The 23,152-nt window shown below is 33.9% G+C and overlaps 2 protein-coding genes across 3 annotated transcripts; both read left to right on the top strand.

Moving 5' to 3' along the window:
* Positions 1-2,551: 2,551 nt before the first annotated feature.
* Positions 2,552-7,877, top strand: LOC132274555 (E3 ubiquitin-protein ligase RZF1). Of its 2 annotated transcripts, none has more exons than XM_059775868.1 (3): positions 2,552-4,128; positions 5,787-5,956; positions 7,592-7,877. In XM_059775868.1, the coding sequence occupies exons 1-2, from the start codon at positions 3,135-3,137 to the stop codon at positions 5,822-5,824; spliced, it is 1,032 nt and encodes a 343-aa protein (XP_059631851.1). In that variant the 5' UTR covers positions 2,552-3,134; the 3' UTR covers positions 5,825-5,956; positions 7,592-7,877. The 2 variants fall into 2 exon arrangements, with proteins under 2 accessions (XP_059631851.1, XP_059631850.1); XM_059775867.1 differs by having other exon boundaries at positions 2,552-4,155.
* A 1,185-nt stretch (positions 7,878-9,062) lies between these two features.
* LOC132274554 (F-box protein CPR1-like) lies at positions 9,063-15,114 on the top strand. The gene is made up of 3 exons (XM_059775866.1): positions 9,063-9,328; positions 10,932-12,061; positions 14,796-15,114. The coding sequence occupies exons 2-3, from the start codon at positions 10,943-10,945 to the stop codon at positions 14,799-14,801; spliced, it is 1,125 nt and encodes a 374-aa protein (XP_059631849.1). The 5' UTR covers positions 9,063-9,328; positions 10,932-10,942; the 3' UTR covers positions 14,802-15,114.
* Positions 15,115-23,152: the final 8,038 nt, after the last annotated feature.

Raw genomic sequence — 23,152 nt, 5'->3', positions numbered from 1 at the left:
TTGAGGTTGGAAGGGTTAAAATTATAAATAACATTACCTAGCTAGAACTTTTGGAAAAAAAAAAAAAAAAAATTATTACGTAGGCAAAAATATTTTACTATTTATTATATTCATACAAAAATGTATCTATTTAAACTTTTGCCAATTTATTTAAATTAAAAAACTAGTTATTTAAAGAAACTTTTTATCAAACTTTTTGAACAAACACAAATAAGATTTATACCAAAATTATAAATAAAAAAAAAATCATGTAATACTTGCACAAATTAATAATAAAAAAAAGTGATAAATAAACATTATTACTTTTTTAGAAACTTATTTGAGATGCAAAACAAAACTATACTACAGTATTAATATTGAAAAATGCATATATTGGATCGGAAAGAATGTTATGTATTCTTATAAACTAAAAATCAATATAACAATATACCAAGTAAAATTTTGAGAAATTCAACTTTTCTAGAGATTAAGAAAATCATAACTAATTAATCTAATCTTAAAAAAAAAAAAAAAAAAGAAAAAAAAAAAAAGGAAAGGACACATACCCACTCAAAAATACATACATACATACAAAATTTAAGAAAGCTAAAAAAAAATCCAAATTTAAGAAAGCTAAAAAATAAAAATAGACACACAAATACATATATACAATCAAAATTTATATATAGAGAAAAAAAAATAAAAAAATAAAAAATAAACTTTGAAATTAACCTGGATTGCAGTGTGCATAAAAATTATCTACATCGATGAGAAAAAAGTGATTCCTTAGGATAATAAAGTTATGAAAAGAATTGTGCTTGAGTTGGAAGGATTTTAAAATAGTCGCGTTATGGAAAGAACGGTGGTTGAGTTAAAATTTTAAGATAGCCGCATTAAATTTTTATGTGAGTCAGTTTTTATGGGATTCTACAGTCGTCAATTAAATCACTTTCTTTTAGATTATATATAAACTATCTTTTGTTAAATGCTAATTAAGAATGATTTTTTTTTTTTTTTTTTTTTTTTCTGAGAGGAGCCAAATATAGATTTTATACCATACATGCTATATTATTTTTATTTTTACTTATACTAAAAAAAATTCCAAAATATTAGGGGGGCTATAGCCACCCCCATATCCCCCTTCCTTCCGGGCCAAGCGCTTAGCGTGACACCGGATCAAGGACTGGGTGTGACTCTGGTACCAACTATAACAGGTGGACGCTTGTCTATTTACCTAAAAATTCAAGCTGTTGGGTAGTGCTGTATATCTATTCATTTATACCCAATCACTTTCCTATCTGAATCTAATGTGGAACAAATAACTCTTGTTATATCTAATATAATATAGGTACGTGGTCAAATCCAAACCAAACGAGCAGTAAACTGCTGGACTTTAGTCAGGATTAGGGACGGAACCAATTAAGGACTGGAGGGGCACGTGCCCCTGACCTGGCCCCGCCCAATAGAATATATATAGTTAATTTGTAATTTTTTTTTAGTATATATGAAAAATTATATATTGTGCCACCCTAAATTTTTAATTTCTAAAATTATCATAACTTTTTCTTTCTTTTATTTTTTAAATTCCTTAAATTTCTTCTAAAAAAAGTCAAATTTCCCCTTTTGAATCATATTCTAATTTATTTTTTTTCTTTCAAATATATCTCAATTTTATTTCATTTTTTCTTTTTAATTTTTTTTTTTTTTTCATGTTATATCAATGTTAGTTGATTTTTTTATTTTTATTTTTATTTTTTAAAATTGAGCCCCTTTTATGCATTGTTTAATATTCACATTCATCTTCATCCTCATATGATGTAAGGGTGTAATTTGGTTGGACTAACTCAAACTCAATTCAACTTCAGCCCATTTTTTTTACGGACTTGAACAATTATTTTTACAAATTAGAGTTGGACCAGAATTGAAAATTTATATTCAAACTTTATTCGGCTTAGACTTGGGTTGACGTACTAGCAACCCAAGCCCAACCCGAGCTTCTAATTTTATATTTTTTATTATAAAAATATTATATATAATATTCAATTATGATTACATTTCTCATTTCAATTTCCCTTGTTTAAATCTTAAAACTTAATTTATTGTAGTTGATTAGGAATAATCTAATATGAAACACATTAAAATTTTAATGTAGTGATTGGCTATATGGACATCAAATTAACTCCACTTTTTAATTCGAAATAGAAAAGTATCCTTGCTTGATAATTTTTGAGAATTGTTTTATGAAATCTAGTTTAAAAATAAATAAAAAAATTTATTTTCAAATAATTGTCTCTTATAATTCTCTAAAAAAAGAAAAATTAATTTTCTATTTTTAATTTTTTTTTTTTTCTTTTATAACTGTGACAAGCTATCCAAGCCCAAACATGGTCAAGTTATACTTCAAATCTGTCCAATCCCACAGAGTTGCATCTCAAACTACAAGGCTTTGCAACATAAATGCACCACTACAAATTTTATTCTACAATCTATTGTCTCGCGCATATTTTGACCTTTGGATTTTCAGACATATAATAGAGAACATAGAAAATAATTTTTAAAAATAGAAAAATGTTTTATATGAATTTTTTTATATTATTATTATTACTGCAGTGGTATTATTTTACTCGGTTTTCACTTTTCAAGAATTATTACAGAAAAAGCCCCATCTTACAATTTTCCCTTCTCGCGTAATTAACCAAACCACTCGATCAAAACCCACATATCTTTCAGACATTTCGTCGATCATGTTGCGACCATGACAACCAATGCACCCATTCTTCTTAACTTCCCTTCCCGGGTAAGTTAGCCGTTACTTTCCCTCCCAATTTAAATTTTCAAAGAACAACAATAGAACCTCCTAAATAGCACCCTTTGCACAGTACTTCACTCATCCTTTTCTTTGTAAGGAAGAAACAAAGCGTATGAAGATGAGGCAAGGCCAACTGCCTTTAGGAGAGAGAGAAAGAATAGCTTTCCGCATATCCAAAAAGCTATTCTCTCTATTCTCTCTTCCATTACTGTATCTCAATATATATATATATATACATGTTTTTACATATATGTACAGCCATTTACATTTTTTCATTGATTCTTTCCACAACCCAGAAAGAAATAGTTGAGACCCATTTGGGGTTTGAAGCTCACCAGTCATAGTTATGTCTTTGAGCCCTCCTCGTGTAGGGACCAACGATGGCAACAGAATCTACCAGCTCTACTGGTGTTATCATTGTCATCGAACGGTCAGAGTCGCCTCCGAAAACCCATCTGATATCGCGTGTCCTCGCTGCTTTGGCCAGTTTCTATATGAGGTTGACATAGCAACGCCCAGAGCGATTGTCGATTTCTCCGAATTCGATCCCTCCCCAGAAGCCCGTATACTAGAAGCACTTTCTCTCATGTTCGATCCTCTCATTGGGCGGCGTGAACCTGATTCTGATGGGAGAGGTAATAGGTCTCCAGATATGGGACTTAGAGTGCCTCAGGAACGAAATCATGGCTTTGGTGGAATAGATCATAGGAATTCAGGGACTGGGAATCGACGCTTTCATTGGCCGTGGAGACGGAATCGTGTTTTTGATGAAAGGGATGATTGGGGCCCTGAAAGTGGCATTCTGGCCCGTCCCCGGACTTGGATAGTTGTCAGACGTGTCGGACCTCTCCCCGGTGGATTGGATTCCCAACCGGAAAATGTGGTGCCTCCAGGAGTTGAGCCTAGGAATTACTTTGTCGGGCAAGGCCTACAAGGGCTGATTGATCAACTGACTCAAAATGACAGACCAGGTCCACCCCCAGCCCCTGATGCTGCCATCAATGCTGTGCCAACTGTAAAGATTATGCCATCTCATTTGGTTGATGATTTACAGTGTCCGGTTTGTAAGGAGGAGTTTAAGGTTGGTGGGGAAGCGAGAGAGTTGCCCTGCAACCATATATATCACTCTGATTGTATCGTTCCTTGGTTGAGGCTACACAATACTTGTCCAGTTTGCAGGCATGAGCTGCCGGTTCCATTTAATAGTGGCGTTCCGGATGAAGAATCGTCAACTGAGGATTCTCGCGGTGGGGCAGAGAGGAACCGGCGGTGCTTGAGGTGGAGACAGTTGACCTCTCTATGGCCCTTCCGTTCGAGGTATCGGCCACTTCATCCCCATGGTAACCACATTCCTGAATCTGGTGGTGGTGAGAATTGAATTCTATTTGCTTTTACCACGATAGCCATGCAATCTTTAATTCCGGTGGAAACTTGGATTTTATTTACAGTGTCAATATAACATGAATTATGTTTCTATTACTTGGAAGTGTTCATAGTATTTGTTGCCTGATGGCTTTTCATTGTGGGAAAAAATCTCTTCTATATTAGGTTACATTGTAACAATTATTTAGGAAGCACTTCTTTAATAGTAGTGTTAATATAAGAATAAATGACAATCATATGTCTAATGGCTAGCTATCTGAAGCTCATATATTGCTGAACTCAGTGCAAAGAAAGTGACATTTTCAATGAGAGAATTAATAATATCCTTTGTAAATAAAATTTACTGCCTTTCTTAATACATGTTGAAAATTTTAAAGGAATTTGCTTCAGAAATTCAGAATTAATCATGTACAGATCCATAATTGGTAAAGAACTGAAGAGCAAATGACCCTGCATCCACAGCTAATGATTATTTAAATTTTCCTTTCATATAATCTCAAACATGCCTAAAATGGCTCTTTCTCATCTAGCTGAAGTCTTTTTTTTTTCTTTCTTTTTTTTTTTTTTTTTTTAATTTGATTTTGTTATAATTTATGAAAGAGGCTAGCTGACAATTTTTTTGAAAATTCTGTTGTATTCCCCTCCATAGTTCATCCGTAAAACTTTCTTTGCCTTTATAACTTTCACCCTTCTCAACTCCCCGAACTTTTCAAAGATCTAGGGCTTCTCTGCTAAGAAATATACCCTTCAAGTAATCATCAATAAATGATTCTGTATAACCTTAGCTAGCATCATGGTATGCCAAAGACATCTCAGAACTTTTGGATACCATCGCCACGTCTCTTTAAGTGATTCATTTGGTTTGAGGTTGAGTTTTCTCCATCTGGGTAATGTGGCAAAACAAAAGACTATTATAAGCAAATATTATATTTACAATCAAACTGCCTCGTGTTTGCCTTGGACAATTTTGCTTGTGTTTGGTAGTTTTTAAAGCCTAAAATTGTCTAACTTGCCTCCAATTTATGATAACAAACATATCTTATCAAGGAATTATGGTCAGTATCTCATTTTCCAAGTGCTTTTGATACTAAGTGGGTCCAAAATAATCTGAACCTGCTCAAATATAACACCAATCCATGCTCAAGTCATTTAAGAGAAAGCGTAAAAGAAAACAAAATGTGGAAGGGAAATTCTGAAGATCATGAGAATAGTGATGCAGAATTGGCTTATGGTTGCTATGTGGATGCAAGACCCTGAAGATGGAGCAGGCAGTACCTTAGGTAAAATAAGTGGAAATCTAGCAAACAATGCTGGCAGTTTTTAATACATTACTTATTTAGTTCTATCATCCTCTTTACCTCAATGTTATGAGGTATTATATGGTTGCTACATTATGGTTTGAATCGCTATCGAGTTTAGTAATGGTAATAATTGCAGTGTAATAGTGATGAGAGTATTTGTCAAGGTGTAACATGCATCAGTTATCAATGTGTGCTTTCATGCTGCAATTTGACAGTGGAGTTCGTTCATAGCCTTTATAACTAGCTTAGCCTATCATAATATCCGTCCCCTTTGTGCTGATTTAATTATTCTTGTTTTGCCTGCCTATTTCCAGCAGGTAACACATGGTGGCATTCTTGCTGTATTCTTTAGCCTTGTTGGTGCCGCTCATGCTATAAGCAGTTATTTCAGTTTATGATTTGAAATGTTTGGTAGGAATATAGGTGCATGAACAAGAAAGGGCAGTGGTGAAATGATGCTGATGTATTGATGCTGGATTAAATGGTATATTGTTTTTCTCTTGTATATTTATGTTGCTTATCTGTTATCTATCACTATTGTAGAATTGTACTTTGAATTATTAAATTAACAGATATATTTTCGTATCTTGTTTCTTAATGAATCTTTTTTATCAATAAATAAATAAAAATAAAAATAAATAAAGTTACTATTTTCGTAACAGATGTTTGCCCTTCCTTGATTTGTGAGAGTTTGATATATATTGTTAGCTCAATTTCTTAACAACTCTAATTTTTTGGGAAATTTGTTTTCTAATATGGTATCTAAGCTTTTAGGAGGTTTTGCACTCAAATTTCTCGACTCCCTCCATTTGCATTTGTTTCCTTAATATATCAAATTTGTTTTTACTTTGTTCCTGATTGTCTCTTCACCTGTGAGGAAGGTCACGCTTGAGTGATGATATAAGAACCTGATATACATTGTTAACAAGTGATTGTCAAATATGCCTTATTCAAACCTCACAATACTGTTTCTTCTTTACCACTCCTTTTGCAAAGCCTTGGGGTTCATACTTCTTCATCCTTTTAGCCACATAAAAATACTTGCAATCAAACCCAAAGATCCTCTTCAAAGCCATGCAAGTCTCTTGATGAAGATTATTACTTTCCTGGTCGATTGACTTCCGAGTTAGTAATATGAATATCCAATAAGATGTGATCTTGAAAAATACAGCTAGTAGCTAGTAGGTAATTTAGAACAATTAAACCAAGCCAACTCACTAGAGCATTTTCTGGTGGCAGCTGTTGATAGGGAGGGATGAGTGGGTGTTTACAAGGTTAGATGGGGTCCTCATTTTCTTATGGAGAGAGAGAACTAGCTAATTTCTATGAATTTAGAGTAGTCCAGCTGCAGAATTCTCACTATGCTTCTCCAGCTGACAAATCCTTTCGACTCAATTCGATTGTCTGGTCCTCCAGGGGTTGGTTTAAACTGAATGTTGCTGCTGCTTATAATGTTGCTCCGCATGAGTGGGGTGGGGGGCATGGTTTTGAGGGATTGTATGGGAAGAGCTCTCAGAACTGCTTCTAGTTTTTGGAAGTTTCTGGGCAATGCTGGGGCATTAATTTTGCATGAAGGTCTTAAGCTCTGGTGTGCTCGGGATTACTCAAATATGGAGGGAGAGAGAGATTGCCAAACAGTTCTGTGAGTCTCTGACCGAGGGCTGCTGAAGAGTTAGATGCTATTGTGCTTGGGGGTGTCAACTTTCTTCTTGATAACAATTCCGAGCTCAAGCTAATGTGGATTTGCAGATAATGTAATTCAGGTGCGCACCAGCTGGGCAAGTGGGATTTAGGTTGTAAAGTGGGTGATTGCCTTCGGGATGTTTGGCCTCATAGGTTGATTGGAGCTCTAGACTCTGGTTGTACTGTTTCCTTGAGTTAACGTTTTTCTCATTGTCTTTAAAAAAATGGCCTTTCAGTCCCATAAAACTTCAACCTTCACAAGTGAAAATTTCTTCTTCTTCTTCTTCTTCTTCTTTTATTTTATCATTTTTAAAAACACAATTGAGAATTTCCATTAGTACATTGTGGCCTTTCAGTGTGTTGTTTTTCTCATTATGGTTTTATGCGCTACATCTTTACCAACATTAACCGGATGCAATCATTTGGTGTTTGTCAGGCATAAATTGGTTCAGCAGGCTCTAATGATCTTCAACGTTTCGAGCCTCATCTCAGTCGCTACACAAATTTCAGGCAGAAGTTGGTTCCAGAGGTTCTGATCATCAACTTTCTACATTCCTTCATGGAGGATTCACAAAGCATGCTTGAAGTGATAGTGTAATATAAGATGAGAACGATAAATATGTATCCAACATTGTTATCCAACATTGCCTGTTGTCACAACCCTTGTTTATCTCAAATACAATTGTATTATCCACTTTGATTCTCTCAAAAATTGATAGACCATGAACCATTTGATGATGAAGAATGCTCATATTTGGCTCATTTAGCAAAATATTGGCAATCAAAATAAATCTTAAAATCAAGGAAATTTTGCACTCACTAAACTTTTGGACCAAAATATACCCCTTCCAAAACAATAAGTAAATATATATATATATATATATATAGATAAATGTAGTGACAAAATTTCCCTTCATTTATAATTACCAAAATAACCACAAACCCTAGAGAAATTAACATTAGCACTCTCTCTCTCCCTCTCCTCCAATTTCATTTCTCAGTCTTATAATCTCATTGTCACTAGTGTATTGTACTTGCCTGATCATATTGAATATTATATATATATATATATATATATATATTGAATATTATAAAATAGGTCACAATAAATAAAATACAAACCCCATCTCAAGATAATATTCACATTCTTCGTCTCATTGGGACGAGTTAGATAAAAGTCTTCCACTTTGATATGTTCCGTTATATACACAACTAGGTCAAAATTAAATAGAATTCAAACTAAATTAGGCTCGATCCGACCCAGGGACGGACCCAGCAGGGGACTAGGGGGGGCAGATGCCCCCCCTGAATTTTAAATATTTTCATTTTATACCCTAATATTTTTAAAATTTATGAAAATGCCCCCCCTAAAATTACAATTCGCCCCCACTGGATTCTTTTTTTTCTTTAGCATTTTATACTTCAAATTTTGATAATTTATGAAGATGCCCCACTATAATTATAATTTGCCCCACTGATTTTTTTTTTTTTCATTTTATACTTAAATTTTTTTAAAATTTATGAAAAAAACCCTACTAAAATTACAAAAATAAACCCATCATATAATTTTGTACCCACAAATTAAAAATTCGCCCCCCCTCACCAAATTTTCTGGGTCCGTCACTGATCCGACCCAAATTTAATAAGAATCATATACGAATTGATCCGACCCAATAACTCAACATATTATTTATTATTAAATTCATATCTGATTTGTTATTATCAAACATCCAAAAAAACAAAAAAAGAAGGGAAAAAAATAAGGACACATTTTTTTCACTTAGACTTGTATTTGTACTTGAAAGTCTTTCTTTTTGGATGAGGAGGTTATGTCATTGGACTACATATTAGTCCATTAAATTCATTACTAAAATATATTAAATACATACATATACTATTCTTGATTTTTCCCCCCTCATATCCTGTTTCTGCTCATTCATTAAATGTATTATCATAATATATTGGTAATAGTACTAGTTTTGGAGCACCGCACCTTAAAATCGATTGGGCGCCGTGGAATCGTCGTCTTTAAATTATCGCACCGTTTCAGTGCTCCAAAAACATTACTATAAAACGTTAAAACCCAAAAAACAATGAAACACGGCGAGTCGAGGTCACAAGACAGATATCTAGCTGAGCAAACCTGGCTTGCTTGTTCTCTACCCAATTCCAGGTACATTCGTTCCCAGTCTCGAAATTGTTCCATCTCTGTTTAATTCACTGTGTCTCAACTCCTATTATTTAGTTACATTAATGGCCTTACTTTTCATTTTGGTTGCTTATATGTTCATGTTGATTGACTGAAATTCACAAGTTGAATGATGTAATGTTGTTTTTGGTGTTTTTGGCCCCTTCTAGTTACTATTTGATGTGAATTTGCTCAAACTAGTTAGGTCAAGTTTTGTCAATTTAAATTAGGTTTGGTTGTGTATATATGATGTAATTTTTTTTATTATTATTATTTAAAAAAATAGGTGTTCCTTTGTTGGAAACATGGAATTGTGAAAATTTTACCTTTTTTTTTTTTTTTTTTTTGGGTGGGGTAAAGCTTTTCAAAGATAAAGAGATGTCATTTTTATCAGGGAAAATAGAAAACCTAATTGTCGAATTATGTAATGAAGGAAATGATAAAAATCCTGTTGATATGGAAGACTGTATGTTAGTATTTTTATTTTTTATTATTTATTTTTTGTCAAATAAGATTGGATGTTACATTTGGTACAAACATATTTTAGTACCCACACAAAACATATAGATGGGTGTTTTGGTGTCATTAAATGAAAGAAAAAACTATAATTTAGCTATCAAACTGGGAAGTAATTGCAGTATAGTGACCATGATCACTATACTGCAATGATTCACATTTGATTGCTCAATAGTTATTTTTCCTATGAAACTTTTATGGTGCAACTGTATGTTTTTTAGTTGGATTGCATCCAACAAAAACCGCCTTAGAGGGTTTCTTTGTTCAAATATGTTGTACTTTTCATCTTTATCCGTCCTTATTCAGAAGAAGTGCGACACTAGTGGATAGCGTGGATCCCTGTCTGCCTTTTCTTAGTTTCGGAGGTTAATTCAAGTATTTTGATTTTTTATAAAATGGTACTTCCATTAAAAAATGTGATACTCTGAGAAAGAATCTATGGTTCCCAAGTTTGTTGTGGTTCCCAGTTGTCACATAAAATGAATAATGAGGAAAAATAAGATTATTTGACAAGAGAGTTACTTTTGTTGTTGTTGTTGTTCTTGTTCTTGTTCTTGTTCTTCTTCTTCTTATTATTATTATAGAACTAAAACTTGGACGTGGAAATATTGTTAAATCAGATACGAGAATGTCAACACAACACCTGTTGAACGTGAATCATTTCATAAATTTCTATCTTGCCCCGTCCAAATCTAATTGAATCCCAAATTTTTGTAATGCATACTACAAGAAAAACTGCTTGCTTTCTTGAAGAGTGCTTTTTTGACCTTCTCTCTCATAGAGTTTTAGTCCATCCGCTATTAATTTGGTGGACGTGTGTGGTTTCTAGTCTTCTGATCTTTTATATCTCATGACAAAGAAAGTAGTAATACTTGTATTTTTGTTCTTGTCCTATATATTACTGATTTTATGGCTGTGTATGGTGCAGCCTGCAGCACACTAATGCTAATGGCTGCATTTTGGAATTTATTTATTTTATTTTTTTTCATATTTCTGTAAGATCCCATATATTCTGTATTTCTGATTGGTTTTTGTGCATGTACACTTGCGCTGTAAATGATTTACATTGCAGAGAAGCCAAAAATGTCGGAACTTCCTGTGGATGTAATCGTCGACATACTATCAAGATTACCGGTGAAACCCCTTTTACGGTTCAGATGCATATCGAAATCATGGCATGCTCTGATCGACAGCCCAGATTTCATCAAATTGCATCTAAATCGATCCGTCGAAACCAACACCAATCGCAGCATCATTTTCAGAGATTGCGGGCTCCACTCCATAGACTTTGACTCTCTCGATGATGATCCCGTAGAGCTTGTCCACCCATTGAAGAATGGAGGAGGTTTTGAAGTAGTTGGTTCTTGTGATGGCTTGCTCTGTTTGTGTTACTCAGAGAAAGACATTACCCTGTGGAATCCTTCAACCCGGAAACACCATAAGTTACCAATCACACCAATTGAGTTCCCACTTGAATGTGGCAGCATTAATCATTTTATAATTTACGGGTTTGGATACGATTCTGTCAGCGATGACTACAAGGTGGTGAGGTTAATAGAGTATTATGACAGATATTATGACTCACTTGGTTCTGAAGTTAAGGTTTACAGTCTGAAGTTGAATTCGTGGCGAAGAATTCAAGATTTCCCTTATTCCTTCAGGACATGGGGAGTGAATGCTGTGCTCGCTAGTGGGGCTTTACACTGGGCTGTGTATCAAATAACAGAGGGCAGCTTGATTGCTGCTTTTGATCTTGGAGTTGAGGAATTTCGGTTCATGCCACAGCCGGATTATTTGGATAAGAATGGTGAGATATTTCTGGAGGTTCTAGGAGGATGCCTTTGTATAGTTAGCTACCATGTCAGGACCTGTGATGTTGATATATGGGTGATGATGGAGTATGGAGTTAAGGAATCTTGGACTAGATTAATTTATGTTGCACAACCGTCTTTCTTATATATGAGGCCTTTGGCTTATTCAAAGAGCGGTGGGGAAGTACTAGTGGTAGAGGACTGTGGAAGGCTTCTTGAGTATGATTTAAAAACGAAAACAATAAAAAATATTGAGATTCTCGGTACTCATATTTGTTTAGGAAGCCACACAGATGTTCACGTGTGTTTTGGAAGCCTTGTTCCGCTTCGTGTTGATGATGAGATCAGCAAGCAGAAAGATGAGGTGAAGAAGAAAAGGAGAAAAATAGAGGTAAGAAGTAGTGCTTTTTCTTCCTCTGCCTAATTTCTTTACATTGCATAATGTGATCTTGCTAGGTTTTTATAGACATTTTGATCCTTTTAAATGTCATTATCAAATATATTCTTGCACTAAGAGTCCGTCTCTTCCATATTAGTATAGACTATAGAGCACTGGAGTATCTAATCTTTTATTTAGATTGCAAATGCTGAGGCCAGTATTGGGCTCTGCCTCCTAGCAGTGCATTTACCAAGAGGGGAGAATTGAAAAGCCTTTCTTTTCTTCTTCTTTTTTTCTTTTATTATTTGCCTGTACTTTCTCTCTTCTCTCCATCACCAAAACCGCTATGGCTACTGCCACTATTTTTTTATTTTATTTTATTTTATTTTTGCGAAATCCCCCACTACTCCAAACTCATATTCTTGAATAGTTTAATATGTGTGTGTGTATGTCGATGAACTAATACAATCACATAAATATAATTAATGTAAATTGTATATACATAGCGTGACGTTGAATTAGGTTTTTGAAAAAGAAAAGAGTAAACAGAGAGAGAAAATAAGAAATAGAAGGGTATTTTGGGTAAAATAATTATTGTTGAAATGTTAATTTGAAATAGCTAGTAAGGTTCAGTTAGTCATTTTGCCGCACAGAAGGATTTTATTTTACTTCTTTAATTGAATTTTAATTATACTGATTAAAAGAAGTTAGAAAGAATGGGAATAAAAAAACACACACACACTAAGAATATGGGGAAAAAAAAATTGAATCCTTGACTCTTTGTTTAGAAGAAAAAGTATATGTAGCTAGAAAAATAAGAGAAAAATAAAAATAAGAAAAAAACAAAAGAACCCTTGGATGGTTGAGAGGTTTTATATTTTTCGTGTGGGAGAACACCATATAGAAACCATTTGATTAATTTTTTATTAGAAGCAAGCAAATCCTACAATAAATAATTTATGTATATCATTATATATATTATATTAGATTGGATTGAATTGACCGTAACTTATATATGGTTTTTTAATTTATTAAAATAATAGGACTTGAGATTGCTAGCATATTATCGGATTTAATTAAAAATTCCAGGTGATCCAATTGGATTTAGATCAGATGGATCAAAATTGAATCAATTGATATGCATCTATTCCATTAACATGTATTAACTTATTCATTTAATTGGGGAGATAAATGCAAAGGGGCATAGCTAATCCTAGTTCTGCTATAGCAGGGTCTTGGAGAGGGAGACTCAAGTTAGACCTAACCCATCTTGATATTGCTAGAGCAGGATTTCAGGAAGGGGATCGCCTTTAGCTTTTACAAAGTGACTGTTCTGAGAGTAGAGGTCACCTAATAGTACTGATGTTCATGCGTTACCAACGGCCCTTTAGGGAGATAAATGCAATTGTTTTATAATAAAGTTGTGCATAAAATTATCTCCCATTTTTTCGTAGTTGGTACTCACTGGCCTATTGGTAATTATGTCCCATTGCCAATGTTAATATAAAGTTATTCATCGATGTGAACGAATTTGTGTACTGGTGTAAATGGTTGTTGGACAATTTGGTCATTTTGCATCAAAATAAACAAAGTAAGACGGGGAGAGTGTATGAATATTGTTTTTCCACTTAAACCGTAAATACTTCACAGAACTATATTTTTTGGAGAATAATCTTTTTTACCATAATGTCAATACAATTAGCAGTCGAAAGTCGATGTTTGGGTAACTTTTACTTAATCTATTATGTATAGGACCTATGAAACACATCCGCAGAAGGGAAATTGAGAGGAGATGGTAAAAATTCTGATTGATTTATTTTTAGGACTTTTTTCCGGTAAGCAATTCGGATTGCATTTTCTTTATGCAGTAACAACTTTAAATTATCTGGTTTTTGAAAACTGTAACACTATAGTAGGGAGACGACCTCAACTTAGTTCTCACTTGGTGGAGAAAACCCATGGGCTATCATACTACTCTATGCAATCCCCACACAATCAATTGGCTTGCAGATTAACCGTAAATTGCAGAAAACATTCTTCAACTATTCAAAATATGCAAACACTCCCTAATGAAATAAATAAACCCCTTAAACTATCAAATATTACGAATAAAGTCATTCCATCAAGTGGTTTACCTTGAGTCACGTGTACAAAATCATCAGGTTGGAATGGTTTCTCGTTAAACATTCTGTCAACTGACTGTTAATGGTCATATGAAATGATTTTTTTATCTGTGTAATTAAAAGAGATCAAGGGAAATTACACTGACGTCTGCTGAGGCATGCCCTTATCACACGGACTTTCCCTGTGTTAGTCCAAGTTCCACTGACGTCCGCTGAGGCATGCCCTTATCACACGGACTTTCCTTGTGTTAGTCCAAGTTACACTAAAGCTGACAGACGAAAGTCGTTAAAGTAAGTGAATTTGCACTTACGTCCCTGTTATTTTATATATTTTCTGGGACTTTTGGCAGAATATTAAAAGACCCATTTGCCCTTGGGTATTTCTATCCTTGTTTACCATTCTCGATAATATATTCCGAATGTACATACTCTCTCTCTCTCTCTCTCTCTCTCGCTTTTCATCTTCTCTGAACTAGGTTTCATCTCCTCTCATTAGGGTTCGATTAGGGTTTGATTAGTGTTTAGGGTAAAAAAGTTTGTCTTTGTGCTGCTCTTCTCATTATGGTTTTCTGAGTGACAAGTTTACCAACATTAACCAGATGCTATCATTTTATGCTTGTCAGGCATAAGTTGGCTCCGCGGGCTCTAATGATCCTCAGCATTTCTAGCTTTTTCTCAGCCGATACACAAATTTCAGGCAGAAGTTGGTTTCAGAAGCTCTGATTATCATCTACTGTTCAAGTTTCTTCATCGAGGTTACACAAAACTTGCTTGAAGTGATATTGTTTTACAGGGAGAACAATAAATATGTATACCACATCGTCAAGTGCTTATTTGCCATTGCTCGATGATACAGCTGTTGTCATAATCCTTGTTTGTCTCAAATACATTTGTATTGTCTACTTCGATTCTCTCAATTAAGATTGAAGTGTTTCAAATCTATACACCAATTTGCAAAGCATTGTAATTAATTGGTCTCATAATAGTGTTGGTATGCACAATAAAATACTTGCAGGCAAGGATTAGGGTAAATCAATAAATCTTTATCTCATAAATTTATTTGATAATCTTGAACCACAAAAAAAAATAAAATAAAAAAAAATAAAATTATATATAAATTTAAATGAGTTTTTATTGAATTGAGCCAATAAGATGTTATAAAGAAATTTAAATGAGTTTTTATTGAATTGAGCCACTAAAAAGCTTATTATCACCGGAGTTAAATTCTAGAGTTAGAAATTATGGGAGTATTACAAAGAGGATAGGAGAATTCAGGGTAGAGTAGAAGTTGGTACTGTGGATAGGATCAGAGAATTCTAGTAGAGGGTGGGGTAGAAGTTAGTAGGGTATATATTTTCTACAGCTTTGTAAATATGAAAATATTTAGGAGAAAGTTTTAGAGATTAAATTTTAGTTATTAATTATAATGCATTCAAATCGTTTATTAAGAAAATGATGAAAATATATTGATAAAAATCTCATTTGCAACATTAGAAGAGTGAGTTAGCATGTTAACCAAAATGTGATAGATGACAAACTCTAAGATGGTCACATTAAAAATAAATTTAGTTTTTCACTTATGTACACTTTGATAGTTATATGGTTCACAAGGCATGAAATACGTGTACAAAGTTGACACGTGTCATTCAACTATTGAGTTGTTTATACACTTGGAACGTGAATGTGAAGGGTATAACCACGTATGTTGAGGGCGTTCGTGCACTTCGTTTGCACGTGAATAATAGGAGAAAAGCTCCATTACCCTTTTTGCAATGAATCCCAACCCAATTGTCTGCAAATAGTGATGTGGTTGCAAATTATCTACACGCAGTCATTGGAATGGATCCATAAAGCTTATTGTGGGAGAGATTCAATGCTTCAACTTCTCCGATTGTCCAATTTGGGTTTGGTATTTTCCATTTTAGTAAATTGTGGCTGACATCAAGGTTTTCAAGAGAGTGTAAATTGCCTATGCGAAAAGGAATACCTTCAGCAAGAATATTTCTGCTCAAATTCAAATACAATAGTTTCACGCACTCTCCAAATAGTTTCAGAATTGAGCCCTTTAGATTATTTGCTGCCAAATTAAGACATTCCAAGTCTGATGGCCCACCAATTTCCAAAGGAATGCTGCTTGAAAGTTTGTCTGCTTGAAAGTCTGTCGTTTCTTAAGTCAAGGTTTATCAATGAGATTAACCTTCCTAAACGCTTTGAAATTTCCCCAATAAGACAGTTTAAAGAGATATTAAGTACACGTAACTGAGTTGCATTTCTCAATCCAGGTGGTATCTCACCAGAAATATTGTTGTTGGACACTCTTAGTCATGTAAGATTATGACACTGGTCCCATTTACCAGAAAGCTCAACGAACATTTTATTATCAATCAAATCGATATAATTTAAGTTTAGATATATGCCGAAATCATTTGATATATTTCCAGAAGGTTGGTTTCTTTCAAGCCTAACTTTAAATAAGCTAGTGCAATTCTTCAAGCTGCTAGGGATTAGACTTGTGAGATTGTTGCCAAATGCAGTGAAATTTGCAAGTGATCCACCACGGCATATGTTATGTGGTTAAGCTCGTTCTCACTCAAGTGCAAGTTTTGCAAATGGGTAAGATTATTCAATTCTATAGGTATAGATCCAGTGAATTTATTTGACGATAAGTAGGAATTTCTTCCTTCCTATTTCTTATGGGATAGAGCATGATAACAGATTTTTGTACAGACTCAAGTCAAAGAGCTTGGTCAAGTTCCCAATAGTGGATGGAATGGATCGAGAGAGTTGATTTTCGTGAAGGTACAACACAATTAAGTTGCGTAAATTCCCTATCGAAATAGGTATTGCAGCTGATAAGTTGTTACCGAACAATATGAGATTGACAAGAGATCTCAACATTTCAATTTCTCGAGGAATGGGTCTGGAAAGTTTGTTGTAACCAAGATACAAAATGGTTAAGTTGACCAAGTTCTTTATCAAAGCAGGTATCGAACCTGAGAAGTTATTTTTGAACAAATCGAGACCGACAAGAGACTTCAACATTCCAATTTATTGAAGAATCGGTCCTAAAAGTTTGTTATCATAAAGGAGGGCCAAGTTGGTCAAGTTCCACATTGTCGCAGGGATTGGACCTATGACATTGTTGGTCGCGAGTGACATTACACTAAGCGACATCAGTTTCTTTTTCCCTATCGACTTGTATACACGCCTGCAGTTTTGCTTGCAAATTGTTTAAGTAAATGGGACATAAGTCTCGGTTTTACCTAATCCATACTTCTTCTTTCTTGGCGATGCATGCAGGTAAAATACAACTTTCTCCTCTTAATCAGTTGTACATTACATGCATTATTAACATTTACGTGAAAAAGAAATCAGGTGGGGCTGAGACCCATAAACCCATCATTAAGAGTAATTTGCAAGTCGATATGGTTATATAATACACAAAGATGATGTAATACGTATACAAAGTTTACCCTAAAATGTACTCACTCTATCATCTCTCAAAAAATTTGCGGATATCTTTACTAATTGAAGAACCTGAAGAATGTCTTTGCAAAGAGTCAATTGATTAAAGTATGCTTTCATATTTTAGGTGTAATAATTATTCTTATTTATTATTATTATTATTTTGGATAGTTCATGCTATAGTTGTAACTTGTAACGGGTAACTGTACAAGTTAATATAATGTTATTATTATTATTTTGGTAGTGTTTTATTTTAAATGGCCAAATGCTAATAAATAGAGAGGGACCGGAGAATTGTTCTATTTTTATTTTATTAAGTTTATTGTTAAAATATCTCAAATACATATATAAAATTTAAATTTCTGCTACTCTGACGTTTCCCACTCTTGCAGGTACATTCGTTCCTAATCTCGAAATTGGTCAGTTTGTTGAATTCATTGGGTCTCAACTCCCATTATTTAGTTACATCAAAGGCCCTGTTTTCATTTTGGTTGCTTATGTGTATATGTTGATTAATCGAAGCTATAAATTGATTGATGTAATGTTGTTTTTAGGACCTTCTTGCTCAAATTTCATGCAGAAGTTGGTTCCAGAGGCTCTGATTATCATCTACTCTTCAAATTTCTTCGTGGACCAAAATCACCTAAAACACTCACCATGTAAAGTTGCTAATATACAGCGAAACTCTTCCAATATATATATATATATAATGAATAAATGAAATTAAATAAAGTGCCCTTCACTTGTAATTACTAAAAGAACCCCAAACTCAATAGAAATTAACATCATCTCTCTCTAAATTCTAATGCCCTCCTCCAATTTGACTTTTCACATATTAAGAATATATATATGTATGTATGTATGTACAAGGGCGGAGGCAGCATGTGCCCGGGGGGCAGCTGCCCCCCCTGCCCATGCTGCCCCAATAGAATTTTTTATTTTTTTTATACATAAATTTGTAAAAATTGATAGAATGCCCCCTTAAAATTAATAAAATGGCCCCTCTGCCCCTAAATCCATTAAATTTATTTTATTTTATACATATAATTTAGAATTATTTATAAAACACTCCCATAAAATTTATAAAATTATCTCCCATAAAATTATCTATTTCTTAAAATGTCTTTAATTCTTTATTCCTTTTCCTTATTATTCTTCAAATTTCTTTTTGTCGTCTTCAAAAAATTTTATATTCTCTTTCTACAATTAAAGTCTATTTTTTCTTTTAAAATTCTCTCATATATATATTTTTTATTTCATTTTCTTCTTAAAAAATTCCTTTTTCTTCTTAAAAATTTATTTTTTCTTCCACTCATGCATAATTTATGTGCAATTAACCTTCTTTTTCTTTTTTCTCTTCTTATTTATTTTTTCTTTCATTGTTGTTACACTATTATATTTTAGGTATGTTTGAAAAAAAATTATTTTGTCAGTGCTATCATGCCCCCCCCCGAACCAAATTCCTGGCTCCGCCCCTGTGTATGTATGTATCTAAATCTAGTGGTTAAATAAAGAACACATTTGTTATTTTCGTCACAATGAAGCTTTTTTTATTTAAAAATAATAATGTCTCAATTTAGTGGTTAAATAGAGGATACTTATATTTTCATCATAAAGGAGTTCTTTTAAAAACATTACTCTATTATAAGCGTAGATGCATTGAATTAAATATAAACTCTTCAAAATATTCATACTCTCAATAACTCTCAATATTCAATGAAACCACCTTTACCTCCACCCTGTTTATTAAATAATACAAATAGTCTCCTTTTTATTTTGTTCCATTTACTACTAAAATATATCAAATACATATATTAAAATGATAAAGTGCACTAAATCTCCCTTAAACTTCCTTCTCTTTCCTAATAAACCCTCTTAACTATGAGAATGACACTTAATTCCCTAAATTATCTAAATTGTTGCAAATGTTAAGTAACAGTTAGAAATTTAACAGAATATCTAGCACGTGAAGGGCAAAAATTTTAAAAAGACAAAATTAACTCTTATTGCAATCAATAGATAAAATATGATATATATATACATTTGTGTGTATGTACACGCCATTTTCTCACTAGTCATCTTCTTTCCCTCAACCCAACCCTCCATTTTCAAACCCTCTTCCAGTTGCTAGAACGCATTCACAGAGAACTATTTTATCTGTTATAGTCATGAACGAAATAAAAGAAATAGATGAAAATCTCAGTTTTGTTCGATACATTATTCATGGTGGGTTAAAAAAAATTTCCACTTCCGCCAATTGGGTGATACATGAAACATGTACTTCAATTTGGAAACTACCTTTTTCTTACTGGAACTTCTTCTTTCACAAACACCACGACACTCGTGGCTCTCTCTCTATATAAAGCGCACACACACACATATATATATATACACACACTGCGAGGAAGAAGAGTAAAGCACAATGAGAGAAAAAAATGAACAGAAATCCCACAAACCCAGATCTTCAAAGATTTTTTATCGTAATTTGAACAAATTCAGCAAATCAGATGGTCAAATTACCATGGGTTCTTTGCAGTAAATTCTCCCCATTGTAAGGGAGGATTCATCGAATCCTTGGTGCTAAATCGCACTGGCGATGAATATTCACGGTCTCTGCCGACGTCCCCAATGATGATTGCTTTGGCAATGGACGCTGCTGTGCAAATGTCGCGGGGCTACCATGTTTATCACGAGCGTGGATGTCGCCGTCAGATTGCAGCCAATAGTTTAGGATTTCGGTGACCGGAAATGAACTGCCTTACCTCATGTTACTAGAGATGGTGGTTTTGTCCACCGTCAGATAACTTTCAGAAAACTCGAAGTGGAGAGAAAAAAAAATAAAAAAAAATAAAAAAACTGAACAATTTTGATAACATTGATGTGCTGTCGCTTTTTTATTGGACAATGAAATTGTTTTGCCACGTAACAACTAGTTGAGGGGGGGTTTACTCACTTCAGGGATTTTTTTGCAATCCGGTAACGGGATTTAGTGCACTTTATCCTATATAAAATTTTAACTTTATAATTCTTTATTTTGATAGTTATTTATTAATGGTGTAATACTATCAGAATATGTTAAATGACATTATGAAATATTAAGAAATAAATATGCTTAACTCTAAATAATACTGACCTCTTTTGTTAAGGTTAATTTTGACTCAAATATAATAAATAACTATTATACCCATTATAAGTTTGGTATATTATCGAATTTTGAGTAAAGTATTAAAATTAGAAAAAAAATCACATAACCCCTTTATACTAACGTTTTCATCCAAAATGCCCCCACTAAAATTAAACACCTTGGATCATAAAGCATGATCACATTGCCCCCAAAATCTATAAAAAAAGACAAAATTGCCCTTATAATTTAATTGTTAAATTTAAAACTTATAATATTATTGAAAAATTACAAAATTACCCGTCTTCTTCCTTCAACACCTAGGTTCGATGATTCAACAAAAATCCAATGCTTCTATGCATGATTTCAAAGAAGATGCAGGAAACAAAAAGAAACTAAAAATTTTTTGCGCGGCATTTCATAAAGGAATTAATTCGCATTCACAATTCTTAAACTAGGAAGAGTGATGACCCAGATCAGTTACAACAATCAGTTTTCTTGTCGGTGGTTCGACCCTGTTGGCTTCGGAGAATTGGCCGGTGCCGGCGTCTTTGTCACCACCGGCAGCGATATCCGCCACCACGCCAACCCCGTTGTTATGCTATCTTATGCCATTGCCCGCCTCGACACTCTCTTTTCCCTCTTCTGCTATGAATTTGCCGTCAAAATTCCGTCGCCGGTGACCCCTTCCGCTAAATCATAATCAGTTTTGGGTTCGCATCAAATTTACACTTCAAAACCCATCTACAAATATACACATATATGTATATAAAATATTTCTGTAATGTTATTTACGTTGATTTGATGTAAATTTCCAGGGGCAAATTTGCAGCAATTCTGATCGGAGTCTAACACAAGTGAAGATTTCATTACCAGATTTACCTGAGTTTTGAGCAGGTGTAAAAACAATTAAACAAAACCTAAAATTAAGGGAAAATGCATAAAATGAACTTCCATATTTCATGGTTCTAGTAAATTCCCAACAAACATAAAACCCTTTATACCAAACATGTTGAGAGTAATGATTAAAACGACAACAACGACGATTCGTTAAAAATTTATATACGGAACAAGGTCATGCTCTCCGCCGGCCTGTCCATCGGACTCAGTTTTCCTGCCTCGCTTCCCGATGTGTAAAGTCGCTGAATTCTGCTAGTCGATGACTACTCCGATGGATTAAGGGGCTGTCCTCATTCCCAATTCTTAAACTAGGAAGAGGAAACAAATCACCTAAAAGGAGTGCCAAATTCTGTTGTCTGTGATTGTAGGTGTTGAAGGAAGAAGATAAGGGTATTTTCGTACTTAGGGGCAATGCGATGACGTTTTATAGTTTAGGAGATATTTAATTTTAGTGGAGGCATTTTAGACGAAAACATTAGTACAAGGGTTTATATGATTTTTTCCCTAAAATTACTACTAAAACCTAAACAGAAACAGGGATTGTTATGTTCAAAATTAGAGGGTAGGGCTTGTTTTAGTGACTTGTTCACATAAGTACCTCGAACCGTCGTCTCTCTCTCTCTCCTCTCTATACTTTCTCTCTCATCAAGCTACGCTGAAACTCCTATGCTCCCTACGCTTGCAGGTACATTCGTTCCCAATCTCAAAATTGGAGGGCTCTGTCTAATTTGTTTTAATTTATTGAGTATAAACATCTATCACTTGATAATACCAAATGTCCTGTTTTCAATTTGGTTGCTTATATATGTGTATGTTGATTAATCCAAGTTCGTAACTTTAATGATGTAATGTTGTTTTTGGGACTTTTTAGTTACCTGTTTGATGTAAAGTTGCACAAACTAGTTTAGGGTAAGTTTTGTCAATTTAAATCAAATTTGGTTGTGTGTATATGGAAGATGACATCAAGGCCTATTATGGAAATTTGAGTCAGTTTATTGCATTATTTACCCATTTTTCATAGTAACAAAATATAAATAGGTATTCGTTAGTTGGAAACATGTGTCAACACAACATATAGGAGAAGAGTAGCAAGTCGTCAGCAAAAAATAGGTGTGAGATAGCCAAGTTTTCGCATTTTGAGTGGAATTTAAAATTAGGATTACCAGCAATGAATGCCTTAATAACAAAGGAGAAAATCTCCCTGCCTTAAACCTTTTACCCCTTTGAAATACCCATGGAATTCCCTTAAGGGAAATTGTAAAGTATGGTGAGGTAATGCAAGCTTTGATCCAAACAATGAAAGGGGCAGGGAACCCAAAGAGAGCAAAAGTGTCCATCATAAAATCCCATCCAATATAATCAAAAGCTTTCATCAAGTCCACCTTCATAGCACACTTGGGAGAGGAGAGGTGATTGTGATAGCCCTGAAGCAGTTCCTGAGCAAGAAGCACACTGTCTCCAATATGTCTATCCTTAACAAAAGCATTTTGATAA

Source organism: Cornus florida, unplaced genomic scaffold, assembly GCF_030987335.1.
Source record: "Cornus florida cultivar Cherokee Brave unplaced genomic scaffold, ASM3098733v1 CherokeeBrave_3.0.0_Hap2_Chr09, whole genome shotgun sequence".
In the NCBI taxonomy this organism is placed as follows: domain Eukaryota; kingdom Viridiplantae; phylum Streptophyta; class Magnoliopsida; order Cornales; family Cornaceae; genus Cornus; species Cornus florida.
The sequence above is the reverse complement of the archived record's forward strand: the minus strand, read 5'-3'. Positions and strand labels throughout refer to the sequence as shown.